Source organism: Chiloscyllium punctatum, chromosome 9 (genome assembly GCF_047496795.1).
Source record: "Chiloscyllium punctatum isolate Juve2018m chromosome 9, sChiPun1.3, whole genome shotgun sequence".
NCBI classification, from domain to species: domain Eukaryota; kingdom Metazoa; phylum Chordata; class Chondrichthyes; order Orectolobiformes; family Hemiscylliidae; genus Chiloscyllium; species Chiloscyllium punctatum.
In genome coordinates this window covers 67,899,111-67,914,277 of record NC_092747.1, presented here as the reverse complement: position 1 = coordinate 67,914,277, position 15,167 = coordinate 67,899,111, and the positions used below count along the sequence as shown (strand labels likewise).

At 40.2% G+C, this 15,167-nt stretch overlaps 1 protein-coding gene across 2 annotated transcripts in view; it reads right to left on the bottom strand.

The window, feature by feature from the left end:
- Window positions 1-15,167, bottom strand: part of eed (embryonic ectoderm development) — a 44,601-nt gene that overhangs the window by 26,917 nt on the left and 2,517 nt on the right. The window contains exons 2-5 of one of the 2 annotated variants that reach the window (XM_072577735.1): window positions 12,514-12,666; window positions 8,261-8,353; window positions 6,280-6,345; window positions 3,078-3,203 (exon numbers count right to left, since the gene is read on the bottom strand). In XM_072577735.1, the coding sequence (XP_072433836.1) occupies window positions 3,078-3,203; window positions 6,280-6,345; window positions 8,261-8,353; window positions 12,514-12,666 (438 nt within the window). The remainder of the gene's footprint in view (window positions 1-3,077; window positions 3,204-6,279; window positions 6,346-8,260; window positions 8,354-12,513; window positions 12,667-15,167) is intronic. The other variant, XM_072577736.1, reaches the window with a different exon arrangement.

Below are 15,167 nucleotides of genomic sequence, written 5' to 3'. Positions count from 1 at the left end.
TGCTCTCTTTGAATTCTATCCCCACCTATCACTTACTCCTTACCCCTCCTCCCATTTATTTTTGCATATAAACCAACATTTTCCAAGTTACCATCAGTTCAGAGGGTGGGTCATCAACTCAGATTTCTCTTCATAGATGCTGCCAGACCTGCTGAGGTTTTCCAGCAACTTCTGTTTTTGTTGCATTCAACTTATATATTTCTTAATTGATGATTTTTTAAAAATGTTACAGAGATATTCTAATTATCATCAACTCATCAAGCAACAGATTCTAAACCACTCCAATGATTCCTGATTTAAGCCAAACCTTAGCAAATTCTGGCAAAGTTTGGCAATTTTGTTTTCAACCGACAATATAATGTGAAAACTTCCTGAATTTGAGCAGATACATTAGAGGTAACTTTAAGACTCAAAACAGGTGGGTCTAGGTAAATCTGTTAAAATTCTCCAATCAGGCCTGATGCACTCTTACTTGAGCAGGGGCAAGACTGGCAGGACATATTCCACAAGGTAAATTGTCCGTTTAAATATTAATTGGAGACCACAGACCTCAGAGTTAATCTTGGTTTTAAATTTCACTTCAACCACTAGATTGTGAGCCTAAGGAAATCCAACAGCTAAAGAGACACAAGGACTCCTGGATCCAATGGGCAAGTGCCTTTCAATTTACTATTCAACATAACAGTTTTCTACTAATCTGAACTCTACAACATACAACACAAAAATTCCAATCTCTCTGACTTTTATGTCCAGACTCAGATCAATCTGCAGCCCGCACCCACAATCTCTCCCTCAGTCTTCTGTGCTTTACAGCTGTGGCTGGTATCAGTGGCCTTTTGCACCCAGCAGCCAGTTTAGCAACCAAACTTGTCAAGCTGTAGCTAGGAATCAAAAACAAAAAACATTTAATCAGGCTCAATTAAGTAAAATGAACACAAAGAAAAGATATTCTTCAGTTTCCTGTCAAATATCTCCCACTCCCTCAACACCTCTAAATTAGTCGAGGGGCCTTCAATTCTCTCATCCCAAATTTATGCAAACTTTAACATTATGTGGAAAACATAATGTTTTCCTAGTTTGAGCTAGTAAATAAAAGCAGCTCTTGATGCTCAAGAATGCAGACAGACAAGTTCCCACAGTTATGAAGAAGTTTCATTCTTAATTTTTTGAGGATTTTGTGGACAGTGTTTTACTTGAATGCAATGAGAAGACACAAGAACTTCTTCAGTTACAAAGGGTCACTAATAGGAAATAAAAGGCCAATTTTTAAAGACATCTTTTGGAAGTCACATGGCGTAAACTAATTAACTGGATTTATTTAATGGATTTATGGCTGTCAAGATTAAGTTTTGCTTTGTATTTCAGTTCACTTGGAAAGGAAAGCTACCTCAATCATTCTATCTCTTAAAAAAGTCATCCAAAAGGTCAAATGTGATAGCAGAAACACTGATCAAGCTCTGCTGAAAAGTCCATATAAAATAATTTTTCTCAAAGTTTCCTGAATTAATTGCATTTGCGGAGGTGCTAGTGACAACTGCCTACATTTGATGACACCTGTCTACATGTACCAGGATGCAGACTTAAATCCAAAGGACCATAGAAAAGACAAAAAATGGTCATTTAGCCCACTACTCAGCTGACACAGACAAATTCACCACTCAATTTAATCCCACTTTCCAATACCTGGACCATAACCTTGCAGGTTACAAAGTTTCACATGCAGTTCCAAGTTCCTAGTAAAATTGAGGATTTCCAGCTCTACTACCAAACCTAGTGATGAATTCCGGATACTCACCATCCTCTGGGTTAAAACTATTTTGTAACATCCCTTTAAGCCTTCTAAACATCTTAAATCTATGCCCCGTAGAAACTGACTTCTCCACAAAGGGAAGCAGATCGTCCCTGTGCACTCTATTCATGCCCCACATTACTCTAAACATATGAACTAAATCTCCACCCAACTACCTCTGATCGACAGAAAACAACCGTAGCCTATCGCATCTTTCCTCATAGCTGCAATTTTCAAACACTGAACAATCCTGCAAATCTTCCCTCTACACTCTCAAGCATTTTACAGCTATCCTTTCTTGATCTTCATTAGAGGGCTGAAGTGCTTTTTCCAAATTAATCTCTGCAGATCAATTCCTTTCTCTTAATTTGTTTCCGAATATCTTATTTGTTATTACTTATAATATACTGTCTTGTGCTTGGTATTGTGCAGAAAGTTGAACAACTGACGAAACGATCATAGTGAATGGTTGAGCAGCTTTGTGGGGCCAATGAATCTAGTCCTAATTCAAATATTCATATACAGAGGAACTTTGATTATCCGAATACCAATTTCCCAAAAATCTGATTATTCAAAGGCGATCTTAAGGTCCCGACAGAAACATTACATCAAAGACGTGTGTCCAATACTGATCGCGTCTTTTGTTTACACAGATTAAAAGTGCTGCCGAGAACAATCTGGACTGATGGGAGCAAAGGCATTGTCGTCTCTAAATTACTGACCTCACCGCCCCCCCCACCTCTCTCTTACTCCCCCCACACTTCCCTGGAATCCTACACAGACGTGTACCATAAACCGCACCCCCCTTCCCCAGATAATCTCTCTAACATTGTCCTGTACAGGGCAAAAGTGGAACCTATCAAAAATTTGCAGGAAAAAGTTGTGTGCGCTATTTGGAGACTCACCATTCAAAAGGCAGCAGCAATCTTGTTGTTGGTGTCCAGCCCGGCTGCCCCAGAAAGGGGCGGGGCGTGTGAGGTAGGGGTGGGGCTGGGGGTAGGCAGTGTTGGACAGAGTTTGGGGGGGGGAAGCAGGCATGCAGAGGTATTGGGGGAGCAAGCAGGGGGCAGGGCCTCATGCACGCACACTGTGCTGCTGTCTTATCTCCTGAACATGGACCAGACTTCATAAAAGACTCCTAACCCCAGAGGAAAAGCACTGAACCGATTAACCGAATAATCAATTATCCGAACGAAATAGTGCCCGCCCATCTCATTCAGATAATCAAGGCTCCTCTACATATGTTATTCGAGTTAAGTGTATCCAATTTACAACTGTTTGCACTCACCTTAATGCACTGCATGGAGATAGGATTAATAATTCGGATGATGCCCCTTGATCCTGCCACAGCCAAGAGAGGATGGCTTGTATTACTGTCATAGGTCCATGCACATGTATAGAAGTTTTCGTCTGTCTGAACAGCTCCAGAGTTAGAGTCAATACAGAATAAAATCTTGTTGGTAATTTCCTTTTGTAACTTATAACTCCTCCTCCAGTGAGGATTATGAAAAAAAATCTTGCTCAGACTTATCCATGACAGTTCCTGGTTCCATTTTGGCTATACAATCAACAGGACTTGAGAACTCAAATGGACAAGGCAAACATTCTCCATTCTCCGAAAAGCTCATCGACTCACACATATAAGCACGTCAAGCAGATTTCTGTTACTAAACAAGTAGTTAAGTCAAGTTTACTGCCCCTTTAAAATTAGTTTGAGCTTTTTCCAAATTTGGTCAGCCACTAGTAAAAATGACCAAAAAACTTGCAAATTATTTTTTAAAATCAACCTGTGAGCATACCTACCTTCGTACATGCAAGAATTGAAGTGTTGCTGACATAAGAGACATATTGTCAAAAGTCTCATCAGGTGCACCCCACCCATCTCCACAATCAGGATAATTCACAAGCAATTATGAAAATAACTGGAAAACAACATTACATTGTATGAGGCAAAGAGCACTGATTGGGCAGTGCCCTGCTCTGAGGAGTCGAGAGCGTGGTGCTGGAAAAGCACAGCAGGTCAGGCAGCATCCGAGGAGCAGGAGTATCCATGTTTCAGGCATAAGCCCTGCTCCAGGAAGGGTTTTTGATGAAGGGCTTATTCCCAAACAATCAATTCTCCTGCTCCTCGGGTGCAGCCTAACCTGCTGTGCTTTTCCAGCACCACACATGCGACTCTGATCTCCAGCATCTCCAGTCCTCACTTTCCCTGCTATGAAGAATGCACCAGCTAATAACGACTGACAATTAACTGTCCAGTTTTGTTTACATATAAACCAGACAGGTTGCATCTGATGTGTCAAAGCAGTGCCCTGAGAAATGAACCAGAGAATGGTTATCACCTACTTGGTAGGAATTTAAACGCAGTGTAATTTCAATTTTGAGTGGCCACTTTTCAGTGTTTGCCCTGATCAAATAATTTCTCACCGCATACTTGCAAACACACAAACAGTTGTATAGCTATCAGTTTCAGTGCAAGGTTTGTAACTCAGGTTGAGATTTAGGGTGTAGGTTTGCTCGCTGAGCTGTAGGTTTGATATCCAGACGTTTCATTACCTGGCTAGGTAACATCATCAGTGGTGACCTCCAAGTGAAACGAAGCTGTTGTTTATGGCATTGTGGTTGGTGTGCCAGGCCTCTACGAATTCTCTGGCATGTCTTAAACAAACACATAGATCTAGATACCATCTATCAACCCCTCAGAAAATGAACAAGAAATGACATCACCACAAACCCCAGGAACCCCATCCAGGACAAACATATAAATAGAAAGCAGGAGACAACAGCTTCGCTCCACATGGAGGTCACCACCGATGTTACCTAGCCAGGTAATGAAATGTCTGGGTATCAAACCTACAGTTCAGCGAGCAAACCTACACCCTAAATCAATTTCAGTCCTTAAAATGTGCCCTGTCAATTTTGGCAATAAATTTAGGATGATCAGTTCAACTTGTAGTGTGGCAGTCTTAAATGTACTGGAACCTTTAATATACAATGCCCTGTCCTTTGAGGCAGAAAAATTTATGTACATATTATCATAGAATCCCTACAGTGTGGAAGCAGGCCATAAGGACCATCATGTCCACACCAAAGTTCTGAACAGCATATCACCCAGACCCACCCCCCAACCCGATCAGTGCAACTCTGCTCATCCACCTGGCCTGCACATCTCTGGATACTATGGATAATTTAGCATGGCCAATCTACCTAATCTGCACATCTTTGGACTGTTGGAAGAAATCAGACCACCCAGAGGAAATCCATGCAGACACGGGAAAAACATACAGATTTCACAGTCACCCAAAAATGGAATTGAACCAGGGTCCCTGGTGGTGTGAAGCTGCAGTGCTAACCACTGAGCCACTGTGCCATTCCACATACATCTGTGGATATTGCATTCCATTTGCCACTTTTTTGTCCACAAGACCAATCCACTGACAACTTCCTGCAGTCTTCTACTTTCTATTAAATAAGTGGCTAATGTTTGTGTCTTCTGCAAACATATCCATCATGCCTTTTACATTTACATCTAAATCATTATTATAAAGCACAAAAGCAGGGCATTGTATATTAAAGCTTCCAGTACATTTAAGACTGCCACACTGAGCTGTGCAGAACATTTGTACAAACACCCGTTCACAATTACCTTTTGTTTCCTGCCACTGAATGAATTCTGTCACCAGTTTGCTATGTTTCTCTAGATCCCATGGGCTTTTTTTTAAAAAACCTGTATGCCACATGGGACCTTATTAAAAGCTTTGCTAATAATCTAGTTGTCACATGGAAGTTGTTCACTTGCTAAATAATCAGCACATTCCTCTCAAAAAGCATTAACTACTGTGTTCCTTTTACTTTGGTATTTCTTACCAACTGCCCTGATCAGTGCAAGACACAGGTTTCAACAAACATTTTTTTTTCAGTAATACTCAAGTTTTTCTGATCAATAAAGGATTGCAATAAAAGACTATTCAGTAATTTAGAAAGGTTCTATCATTGGATGAAACCAAGCCTCTGAACATAACATTCCTTCCTGAAAAAGGCCGATTAGCAGAGCAGAGAATTTTAACATTTCAAATTATTGCCAAATAAGTGCCTATTGGTTTAGATTAGATTAGATTACTTACAGTGTGGAAACAGGCCTTTCGGCCCAACAAGTCCACACCGCCCCGCCGAAGCGTAACCCACCCATACCCCTACATCTACATTTACCCCTTACCTAACACTATGGGCAATTTAGCATGGCCAATTCATCTGGCCTGCACATCTTTGGACTGTGGGAGGAAACCGGAGCACCCGGAGGAAACCCACGCAGACACGGGGAGAACGTGCAAACTCCACACAGTCAGTCGCCTGAGGCGGGAATTGAACCCAGGTCTCAGGTGCTGTGAGGCAGCAGTGCTAACCACTGTGCCACTGTGCCGCCCACTTAAATTCCACTTAAAGTATCAATTTTGCGATTATGTAATTAAATGTTTATATTTCAAGGATACATCAGCATCTACATACGACTGTAATAATCGTATCTCCCCTTGCGAATGGCATTCATAAAGTGTCACCTAAAAAAAAGAAAGAAAGAAAGAATGATTTAGAATATATATGAATATTTTATGAAACACCACAATATTTCTTAACTAAATTCAAACTGTTCAGACACGTTCACCTTTCTTTGGTGGGGTTGTAGAGGTTGGAGGAGAAAGCAAGGGAAGGAAAATAAGGCATTTCTTACATAAGTCTCTAATCAGTTTTGACCTGAGTAAGACACACCATGTGCTGTCAAGAAGATAACCCATAGGATTAATTTTAGTTTGGGTTTAAAATTGTGGCCTTTTTTTTCCATTTATTTTAATGCTGGCATTTTTGTGAGCAAGGAAGGTTCAATTATGTTAAGTAATGCTGTGAAGAAGTTTAAAATCAGGCACAAATCTCAAAATATTCAACTTTATAGAACGTAAACCTAGCTTCTGGGATAATTTATACAGGAGAAAGCAAATTAGCAAACAAAAATCTTATCCTTGACCCAAATTCTGCTGCATCCAAATATTAACTTGAAAAGAACCACATGCATCGCATTGCACAGAATATACTGCAGAAAAACACCTAATTCAGAGCAACTAGTCTACACTTGCTACACTTGGCCTTGTTTATTAGTCTTGGTTATTAGTCTATTTTAGGGGAGCGTTACTAAATTATTTTAAAAATCCAGATAATTACATCTACTGCACTATCATTGTCTATTCTGTCACCTTCTGAAAAGAAAACCAATAAAGGCAAGTTGAAATTTTCTTTAGACATCGATGTTGACTATGCATTGCATTTCTCATTTCTATAGCGAGTTTTGAGAAAATTTGTAGCTCAGGTTGATGTTCTTGATGTAGATTTGCTCACTGAGCTTGAAGGTTCGCTTTCAGATGTTTCATCACCATACTAGGTAACATCTTCAGTGAGCCTCCAGATGAAGCATTGGTGGTGTAGCCCGCTTTATATTTATATGTTTGGGTTTCCTTGGGCCGGCGATGGCATTTCCTGTTATTTCTCTCAGGGGTGGCAAATGGGATCCAAGTCAATGTGTTTGTTGATTGACTTCAAGTTGGAATGCCATGCTTCTCGGAATTCTTGTATGTCTCTCTGTTTGGCTTGTCCTAGGATGGATGTGTTGTCCTAGTCGAAGGTGTCCTTCCTCATCTGTATGTAAGGATACTAGTGAAAGTGGATCTTTTTTTTGGGGCCAGTTGATGTTCATGTATCCTGGTGGCTAGTTTTCTGCCTGTTTGTCCAATGTAGTGTTTGTTATACTCCTTACACGGTATTTTGTAAATGACATTAGTTTTGATTGTTGTTTGTATAGGGTCTTTCAAGTTCATTAGCTGTTATTTTAGAATGTTGGTGGGTCTGTGGGCTACCATGATGCCAAGGAGTCCGAGTAGTCTGGCAGTCATTTCAGAGATGTCTTTGATGTACTTGAGAATGGCTAGGGTTTCTGGATGTGTTTTTGTCTGCTTCTTTGAGTTTGTTGCTGAGGAATTAGCTGACTGTGTTTATTGGGTATCCATTCTTTTTTAATGGACTGTATAGATGATTTTCCTCCCATTTACCACATCCTGAGAAAAAAACAGGAAATGACATCACCATAGTAAATGGCATCACCACAGGAAATGATATCACCAACCCAAGGAAACCCAAACATATAAATAGAAAGCAGGCTACACCACCAGTACTTCATCTGGAGACTGACTGAAGATGTTACCTAGTATGGTGACAAAACGTCTGAAATCAAACCTTCCAGCTCAGCAAGCAAACCTATATCATTTCTATATGTTCTTCTATACTCGCCTCATCGTTGCCCCAGCATCTCTTGGCAAATGAAAACTGCACTCAGTTATATGCATCTGTCAGGAAGGATAAGATCCAAGTTTACATTGATCCTTTGAAAAGTGAGAACCTTTTTTGTAACTTGCACATTGAAACACTGACCCGATTGCTACCGACTGTGGCAAATACCAAAGGATCGCCTTCCTTACTATGCCAGTTAAATTGCACTCCAAAAAGTGGTTGACCATGGTCTTCCTACAAAAAAAAACAACACAAAATGTAATTTTTCCTTGGACCAAGGTTAATTCTGGAGAATCACAAATATAAGACTCTACTCAAGAAGCCATTTTTTTGAACATCTTTCTAAAATATCAGCGCATAACTTGAAGCAACAAAGCATGTCTCAACATAATTTAGTCACTAGTAATTTACTTTACTAGTGTTGGACAAGTTCAAATAATTGTACTTAAGCAAGGATTTCAAGATTGATTTCCAGTTTCTGGCTAACTGTAAGCCCTATATTAGGTTACCGAAGTAAAATAAGATCAAGTGATTATTAAAACAGATCATAACCTTATGGATACATTAAACTTCAAAATGTAACATGTTTTTAAAAAAGACATACAAGCCAAATGATACGAGGATGTAAATTTAGCAGGTATCTAAAACTCTGTGAGAATGACACTGAGTCCCGAGAGGTAGCATAGAATGTCACATCCAAAACTGTCAACTGCTTTTCAGACAGAAAAGGGAAAGACGTTATTCAAAAACTGATTAGTGATCTCATGAGTTGTACCCCAGAATGCAGTCATAGTTATATAGCACACAAACAGACCTTTCAGTCCAATTTGTCAGCGCCGACCAGACATCCCAATCTGACCTAGTCCCATTTGCCAACATGAGGAGCCAAAACAAGGCAGTTTTCAGGAAGAAGCATGTTTGTGTTTTACCCTTCCAATGAATACACAAGAAAGTGGATTAAAAACAAACTGCAATCCCTGGTCTCTATATACTAGCTAATGGTCAAGATTTCTCTGACCTGAAGTGTGCGGTGAGGAGGAACAGCTTAGAACTTGCACCAGATATGCCTGTGTACGTGGATAAAAAGAAATAAAGTCCTCTGATGATTGCTAAAAATAAGTCAAGTCAGCAACACTACTTTTGCACAAACTGAGAGACACCTCTCAACTAACTGCCGTACCAAAGAATCTCCAAAGAACAAGTCAATTGGCAAAGTCAGTATCACTGGAAGTACCCAGTTTAATAGATGCAACACTTCACATTTATTCGTAATAGACAAACTAAAAGCACTTTTAAAAAGAAACTCTTTGGATTCTAATGTGGTGTATTTATTAGTTAATATGCAATGCATTATTTAACTCAAATGTCTGATTAAATTGGCTCCTTTCAAAACCTATCTAAAAAAACTTGGGCTGGGAAAAGATGTCCACGATGGATGTGATTTTTTCTAACCCAATCGAGGAACGGACTGAGTGAAGAGGCAATTCATCACTCCTCAACCAGGAGCACAATCGTTTGGAGGTATCCCACCTAGAATCATAAGTGGGGGATACTTTGCTCAGGACTGGCCACACCAAAATACCATTTTCCAACACTTGCACTCTTTGATCAGCCGATATCCAACAGAAGGCTTTAAAATTTCATTCTGCTAAAATCCTTCACAAAATTTAAATGCCATCTATGACATTTTACAAAGATGTCCAATAGCTACCGTGTTGGAAGAACATTGCCAAGTTCTGAGACAAAGATTAATTTCCTTAATGTGTGAAATGGTAATAACTAATTATTACTGGACAGACAGCAAGGCTGCCATGTAAGTAACACCAAATCTCAAAAGCACAGTAAATTTTTGAGACTGGGACTTAGTGCTGCATAAGTATATTTTAAAAACTTTTGAGGTATGACTTCTTCAGGAAATTTCCTGAACAGGACTTTTCTACCTTGAAATGACGTGAGAATGATAACAGGAAAATTCAGGAGAACTTAGAATTACACAAAATCTTCTGTAGAGCAGTAGGCTATTTAACCCAATGTTGTCCATGTAATGTTTATGTTCAACATCAACCTCCTCCTCCCTTATTACATCTAATCACATTAGAATAATCTTCTTTCTCTCATGTACTTTTATAACATCCCTTGAATGCAACTATATTACGTGTCCTAAACACTTCCTCATGGTAGCGTGTATCACATTCTTAACCCTCACAGAAAAAGGAATATTCCCTAACTTTTACACTGGATTAAGTAGTGACTATACGGCTCCTCATATTGGCACCCAGAAGTGCAAGAGAAAAAAAAATTAACAAAGTAACAAGGATTCAACAGATACGGGTGAAGCATTTGCAACAATCTTCACCCAGAAAGCACTGACACTGTTAAGGCTATGGGTCCTGACAACACTCTGGTAAAAACACTGAAGATGTGCCCCAGAAATTGCTAAACTGTTAGTCAAGATGTCCCAGTACAGCTACGACACTGACAAGGATCCAGCCATGTGGAATATTGCTAAAGTAGAACCTGTACACAAAAAGCAAGTCAAGTCCAACACGTCAATTGTTGTTCCCTCAATCATCAGTAAAGCAACAAGATTCTTCAAAAATACTATCAAGCAGCACTTGTTTAATGATAAACTGCATACTGACACTCATTCTGGGTTTCACCTAGGCTACTGAGTTCTTCTCCTCATTACAGCATTAGTTCAAACAAGGACAAAAGAGCTGAACATCAGAAATGAGGTCAGAATGACTGTCCTTGACATCAAAGCCGTATTTGGCCGAGTATAATGTCAAGGATCCCTGCCAAAATTAAATTCAAACAGAATCAAGGACAAAACTCTTCATGGAGGAGAATTACATATGCTGGAGATCGGAGTCAAGACTGTGGTGCTGGAAATGCACAGCCGGTCAAGCAGCAGGAGAATCGATGTTTTGGGCAGATGCCCTTCATCGAGAATAATGAAGAGAAAACTCTTCATGCTGAACAGATTGTTGGATTTAGATTGTTGGAAGTCAGCCACCTCAATTTCCAGCCATCACTGCAGGAGTTCCTCAGGGTAATGCCCCAAACTCAGCTGCTTTCAGCTGACCTTCCATCATCAAAACCTCCAACCTGGGGTCATTCTCTGATGACTACACAATGTTCAGTACCATTCGTGACCTCTCAGATACGAGAGCAGTCCACATCCATGTGCAACAAGATCTGGACAACATATATGACTGTGCTGACAAGCAGCATGAAAATTCTTGCCACACAATAGTCAGAATATGATCATCTCCAATAACAGGGAATCTAACCATTACCTCTTGATAACTGATAAAATTATCATCACTGAATCTTCCCACTATCAACATCCTGGAGGTCTACCATTGACTAGGAACAAATATTGAGCCTTCAAAAGCAGTTCACAGATTAGGAATCCTGCAGAGTAACTAACTCCCCAGATCCTGTGTTCCATCTACAAGGCAAAAATCAAGCATTTAATAGGACATACTCCACATGCCTGAACGGTTCCAATAAAACTCAAAAACCCCAATACTATCCAGGACAAAGTTGCCTGTTTGACTGGTGCACCCACAAACTCCCTTCAACACTGATGTACATAGTGGCACTGTGTACCCTCTACAAGATATACGACAGAAATTTACCAAGAGTCCTAAAGACTGTACTTTCCAAACATGCAACCACTATCATCGAGAAGGATGCCAGCAGATATACAGGAACACCACAACCTGTAAGTTCCTCTCCAAGTCACTCACCATCCAACTTAAAAATGCAGCATCATTTCTTCAGTATTGCTGAGTCAAAATCCTAGAATTCCCTTTCTAAAATAATGTGGGTGTACCTTCACTAAGTGAACTGCAGTGGTTCAAAAATGCAGATCACCACTACTTTCATGAGGAAACTAGGATTAGACCATAAACGTTGGCCTCATTGGTGAAGGCCTATCTCATGAACGAAGTTTAAAAATTTTGAATATAGCAAAACAAATGCATTACTCAGCTAAAATATTTGTAAATGGAAGCATCAGTATAAAAGCAAAGGAAGGAAAAGATACTGTACCAGTGGGAAGAGTCAGGCTGAGATACATGAAGAGAATTACTGAGGACAACAGAAAAGACTGAGGTGAGAGCGTTGTTGAGCAAACGTGCAGCTGCAGAAATGTAGCTTTGAATAAAAGAACTAAAGGTTTGGCAGTTGGACTTTTGAAATTGCGGATTCAATTGTAATGTTGAATAAAAATTGCATAAGAATTTAAATAAAAAACTCAAGTTTCAAGCGAATGAGACAAATTGCATTGCTTTAATGGCTCACAGAGGAATGGCAGGCCAAATGGCGTTCTTCTGTGCTCCATGATTTTAGTTGACAGTCATTAATGAATTCTTCCAGTCACAAACCTTAAGACTGTTGACACATTTAAAAGTATATTTGCATTTCTTGGACTTCCACTTGCCCTTCCCCCAGCTCTTCCTTCCAGGAACATTTGGTGTGTTTGTAGGGGTATCTGGTCTCTCAGTGTTTGTACCACTCTCTATACTGGCAGCATCATCCTGCAAAGAAACATAATAATGCAGCAAGCTAAATAAAAAAGATGGATAAACAGTTCAAACTTCTCTCTCTTTCATTGCTCTGAACAATACACAACAGCATGGGACAAGGGTCAAAAACCATCATTATTCCCATAGAATGTGTGGTAGTTTTAGGTCTTCCTCAGCTGAGCAAATTGACCAGGAATGGTAATTTAAGAAAAATTGCACTGAATTTAAAAATTTAAAAAGCAACACTTCTATTATTTATGGTCAAATCAGTAGCAGAATAGTTCTGCTTTCGCTCCATTGTTCGGCTTAGTCTCAACAGGAAATACCAAATGTGTAAAATGCCAATCAAAATAAAACCTGTCAAACATACATCAGGAACTGATTAGTTTGACAACTTATCCACTTACAAATAATAACCAATAATACATGAATATTTAATTTATTTTAAACCCTATTTGTTGTGGTTCTGTTCGCCGAGCTGGGAATTTGTGTTGCAGACGTTTCGTCCCCTGTCTAGGTGACATCCTCAGTGCTTGGGAGCCTCCTGTGAAGCGCTTCTGTGATCTTTCCTCCGGCATTTATAGTGATTTGTATCTGCCGCTTCCGGTTGTCAGTTCCAGCTGTCTGCTGCAGTGGCCGGTATATTGGGTCCAGACCGATGTGCTTATTGATTGAATCTGTAGATGAGTGCCATGCCTCTAGGAATTCCCTGGCTGCTCTCTGTTTGGCTTGTCCTATAATAGTAGTGTTGTCCCAGTCGAATTCACGTTGCTTGCCATCTGAGTGTGAGGCTACTAAGGATAGCTGGTCATGTCGTTTCGTGGCTAGTTGGTGTTCATGGATGCGGACCGTTAGCTGTCTTCCTGTTTGTCCTATGTAGTGTTTTGTGCAGTTCTTGAATGGGAATTTGTTCACTACATTGGTTTTGCTCATGCTGGGTATCGGATTCTTCGTCCTGGTGAGTTGTTGTCTGAGAGTGGCTGTTGGTTTGTGTGCTGTGCTGCCACTCTTATCCATATTTATCCACATTATCCTGCATCTGCCCACTCTCTCAACTTGGCTGAATCACACCGAAGCATCACTGCATTCTTACAGTTCATCCTCTCATCCAAATTTGTACTGTCTGCAAATTTGGAGATACTACATTTAGCGAGTTATGAGAAGAATTGTAGCTCAGGTTGAGGTTCTGGATGTAGGTTTGCTAGCTGAGCTGGAAGGTTAGTTTTCAGACGTTGACTACATTTACTACCCTCAGTTTTCAGATACTATATTTACTTCCCTCATCCAAATCATTAATATCTACTGTGAATAATTGGGGTTGTAGCACTGATATCTGAGGTACAATAGTCATTGTGTGGCAATTTGAAATAGACGTCTAGTCCTATTCGTTTCCTGTTTGCCAACCAGATGTCTATCCACATCAGTACACTGCTCCCAGTCCCATGTGCTTTAATTTTATATGCTAGTATCTTACAGGTGGCACAGTCGCTCAGTGGTTAGCACTGCTGCCTCAGGGTAGGGACCTGAGTTTAATTCAGCCTTGAGCAACTGTCTAGGTGGGGTTTACACATTCTGCCCATGCCTGTGTGGGTTTCTGCCAAATGCTCCAGTTTCCACCCCCACCCCAAAGACATGGAAGTTAGGTGGATTGGCAATGCTAAATTGCCCCATAGTATCTAGGATGTGCAAGCTAACTGGATTAGCCATGGTACGGGGATAGAGTGAAGGTCTAGGTAGGATGCTGTTCGGATGCTCCGTACAGATTCAATGGGCCAAAAGGGCTCTTTCCATACTGCAAAAATTCTCTGCATCTTATTGAAAGCCTCCTGAAAGTCCAAGTAAATCACAAAACACTGGCTGCCCTTTTTCAACTCTATTAGTCACTTCCTCATATAGTTCCAGTAGATTTGTCAATCACAATTTCCCCTTTTAATTCCATGCTAACTGTCAGATCTTTTCATTGTTTTCCAAATGCTGCGACATCATTTATAATGGACTGTAGTTGGCATTCCCCAACAAACAAGTCTGTCTGACAAATCTATAATTTCTCATTTTCCTTCTAACTCTTTCTTTTAAAAATAGTGAAGCTACATTAGCTACTTTCTAATCCATAGGAAATGATCCAGAGTCTATGGAGTTCTGAAAAACAAGAGGGTAGCTAATGTGGTGCCACTGTTTAAAAAAGGTGCTAAGGTCAAGCCAGGGAACTACAGACCAGTAAACCTGATGTCGGTTTTGCGGGGGTGGGGGAGTGCAAGTTGTTGGAAGGAATCCTGAAGGACAGGATTTACACATAATTGGAAGGGCAAGGACTGATTAGGGATAGTCAACATGGCTGTGTGTGTGGGAAATTATGTCTCATTAACTTGATTCAGTTTTTTGAAGTAACAAAGAGAATTGATGAGGGTAGAAATGATTCATATGGACTTCAGTAAGGCGTTCAACAAGGTTCCCAATGGGAGACTGGTTAGCAAGGTTAGATCACATGGAATACAGGGAGAACTAGCCATTTG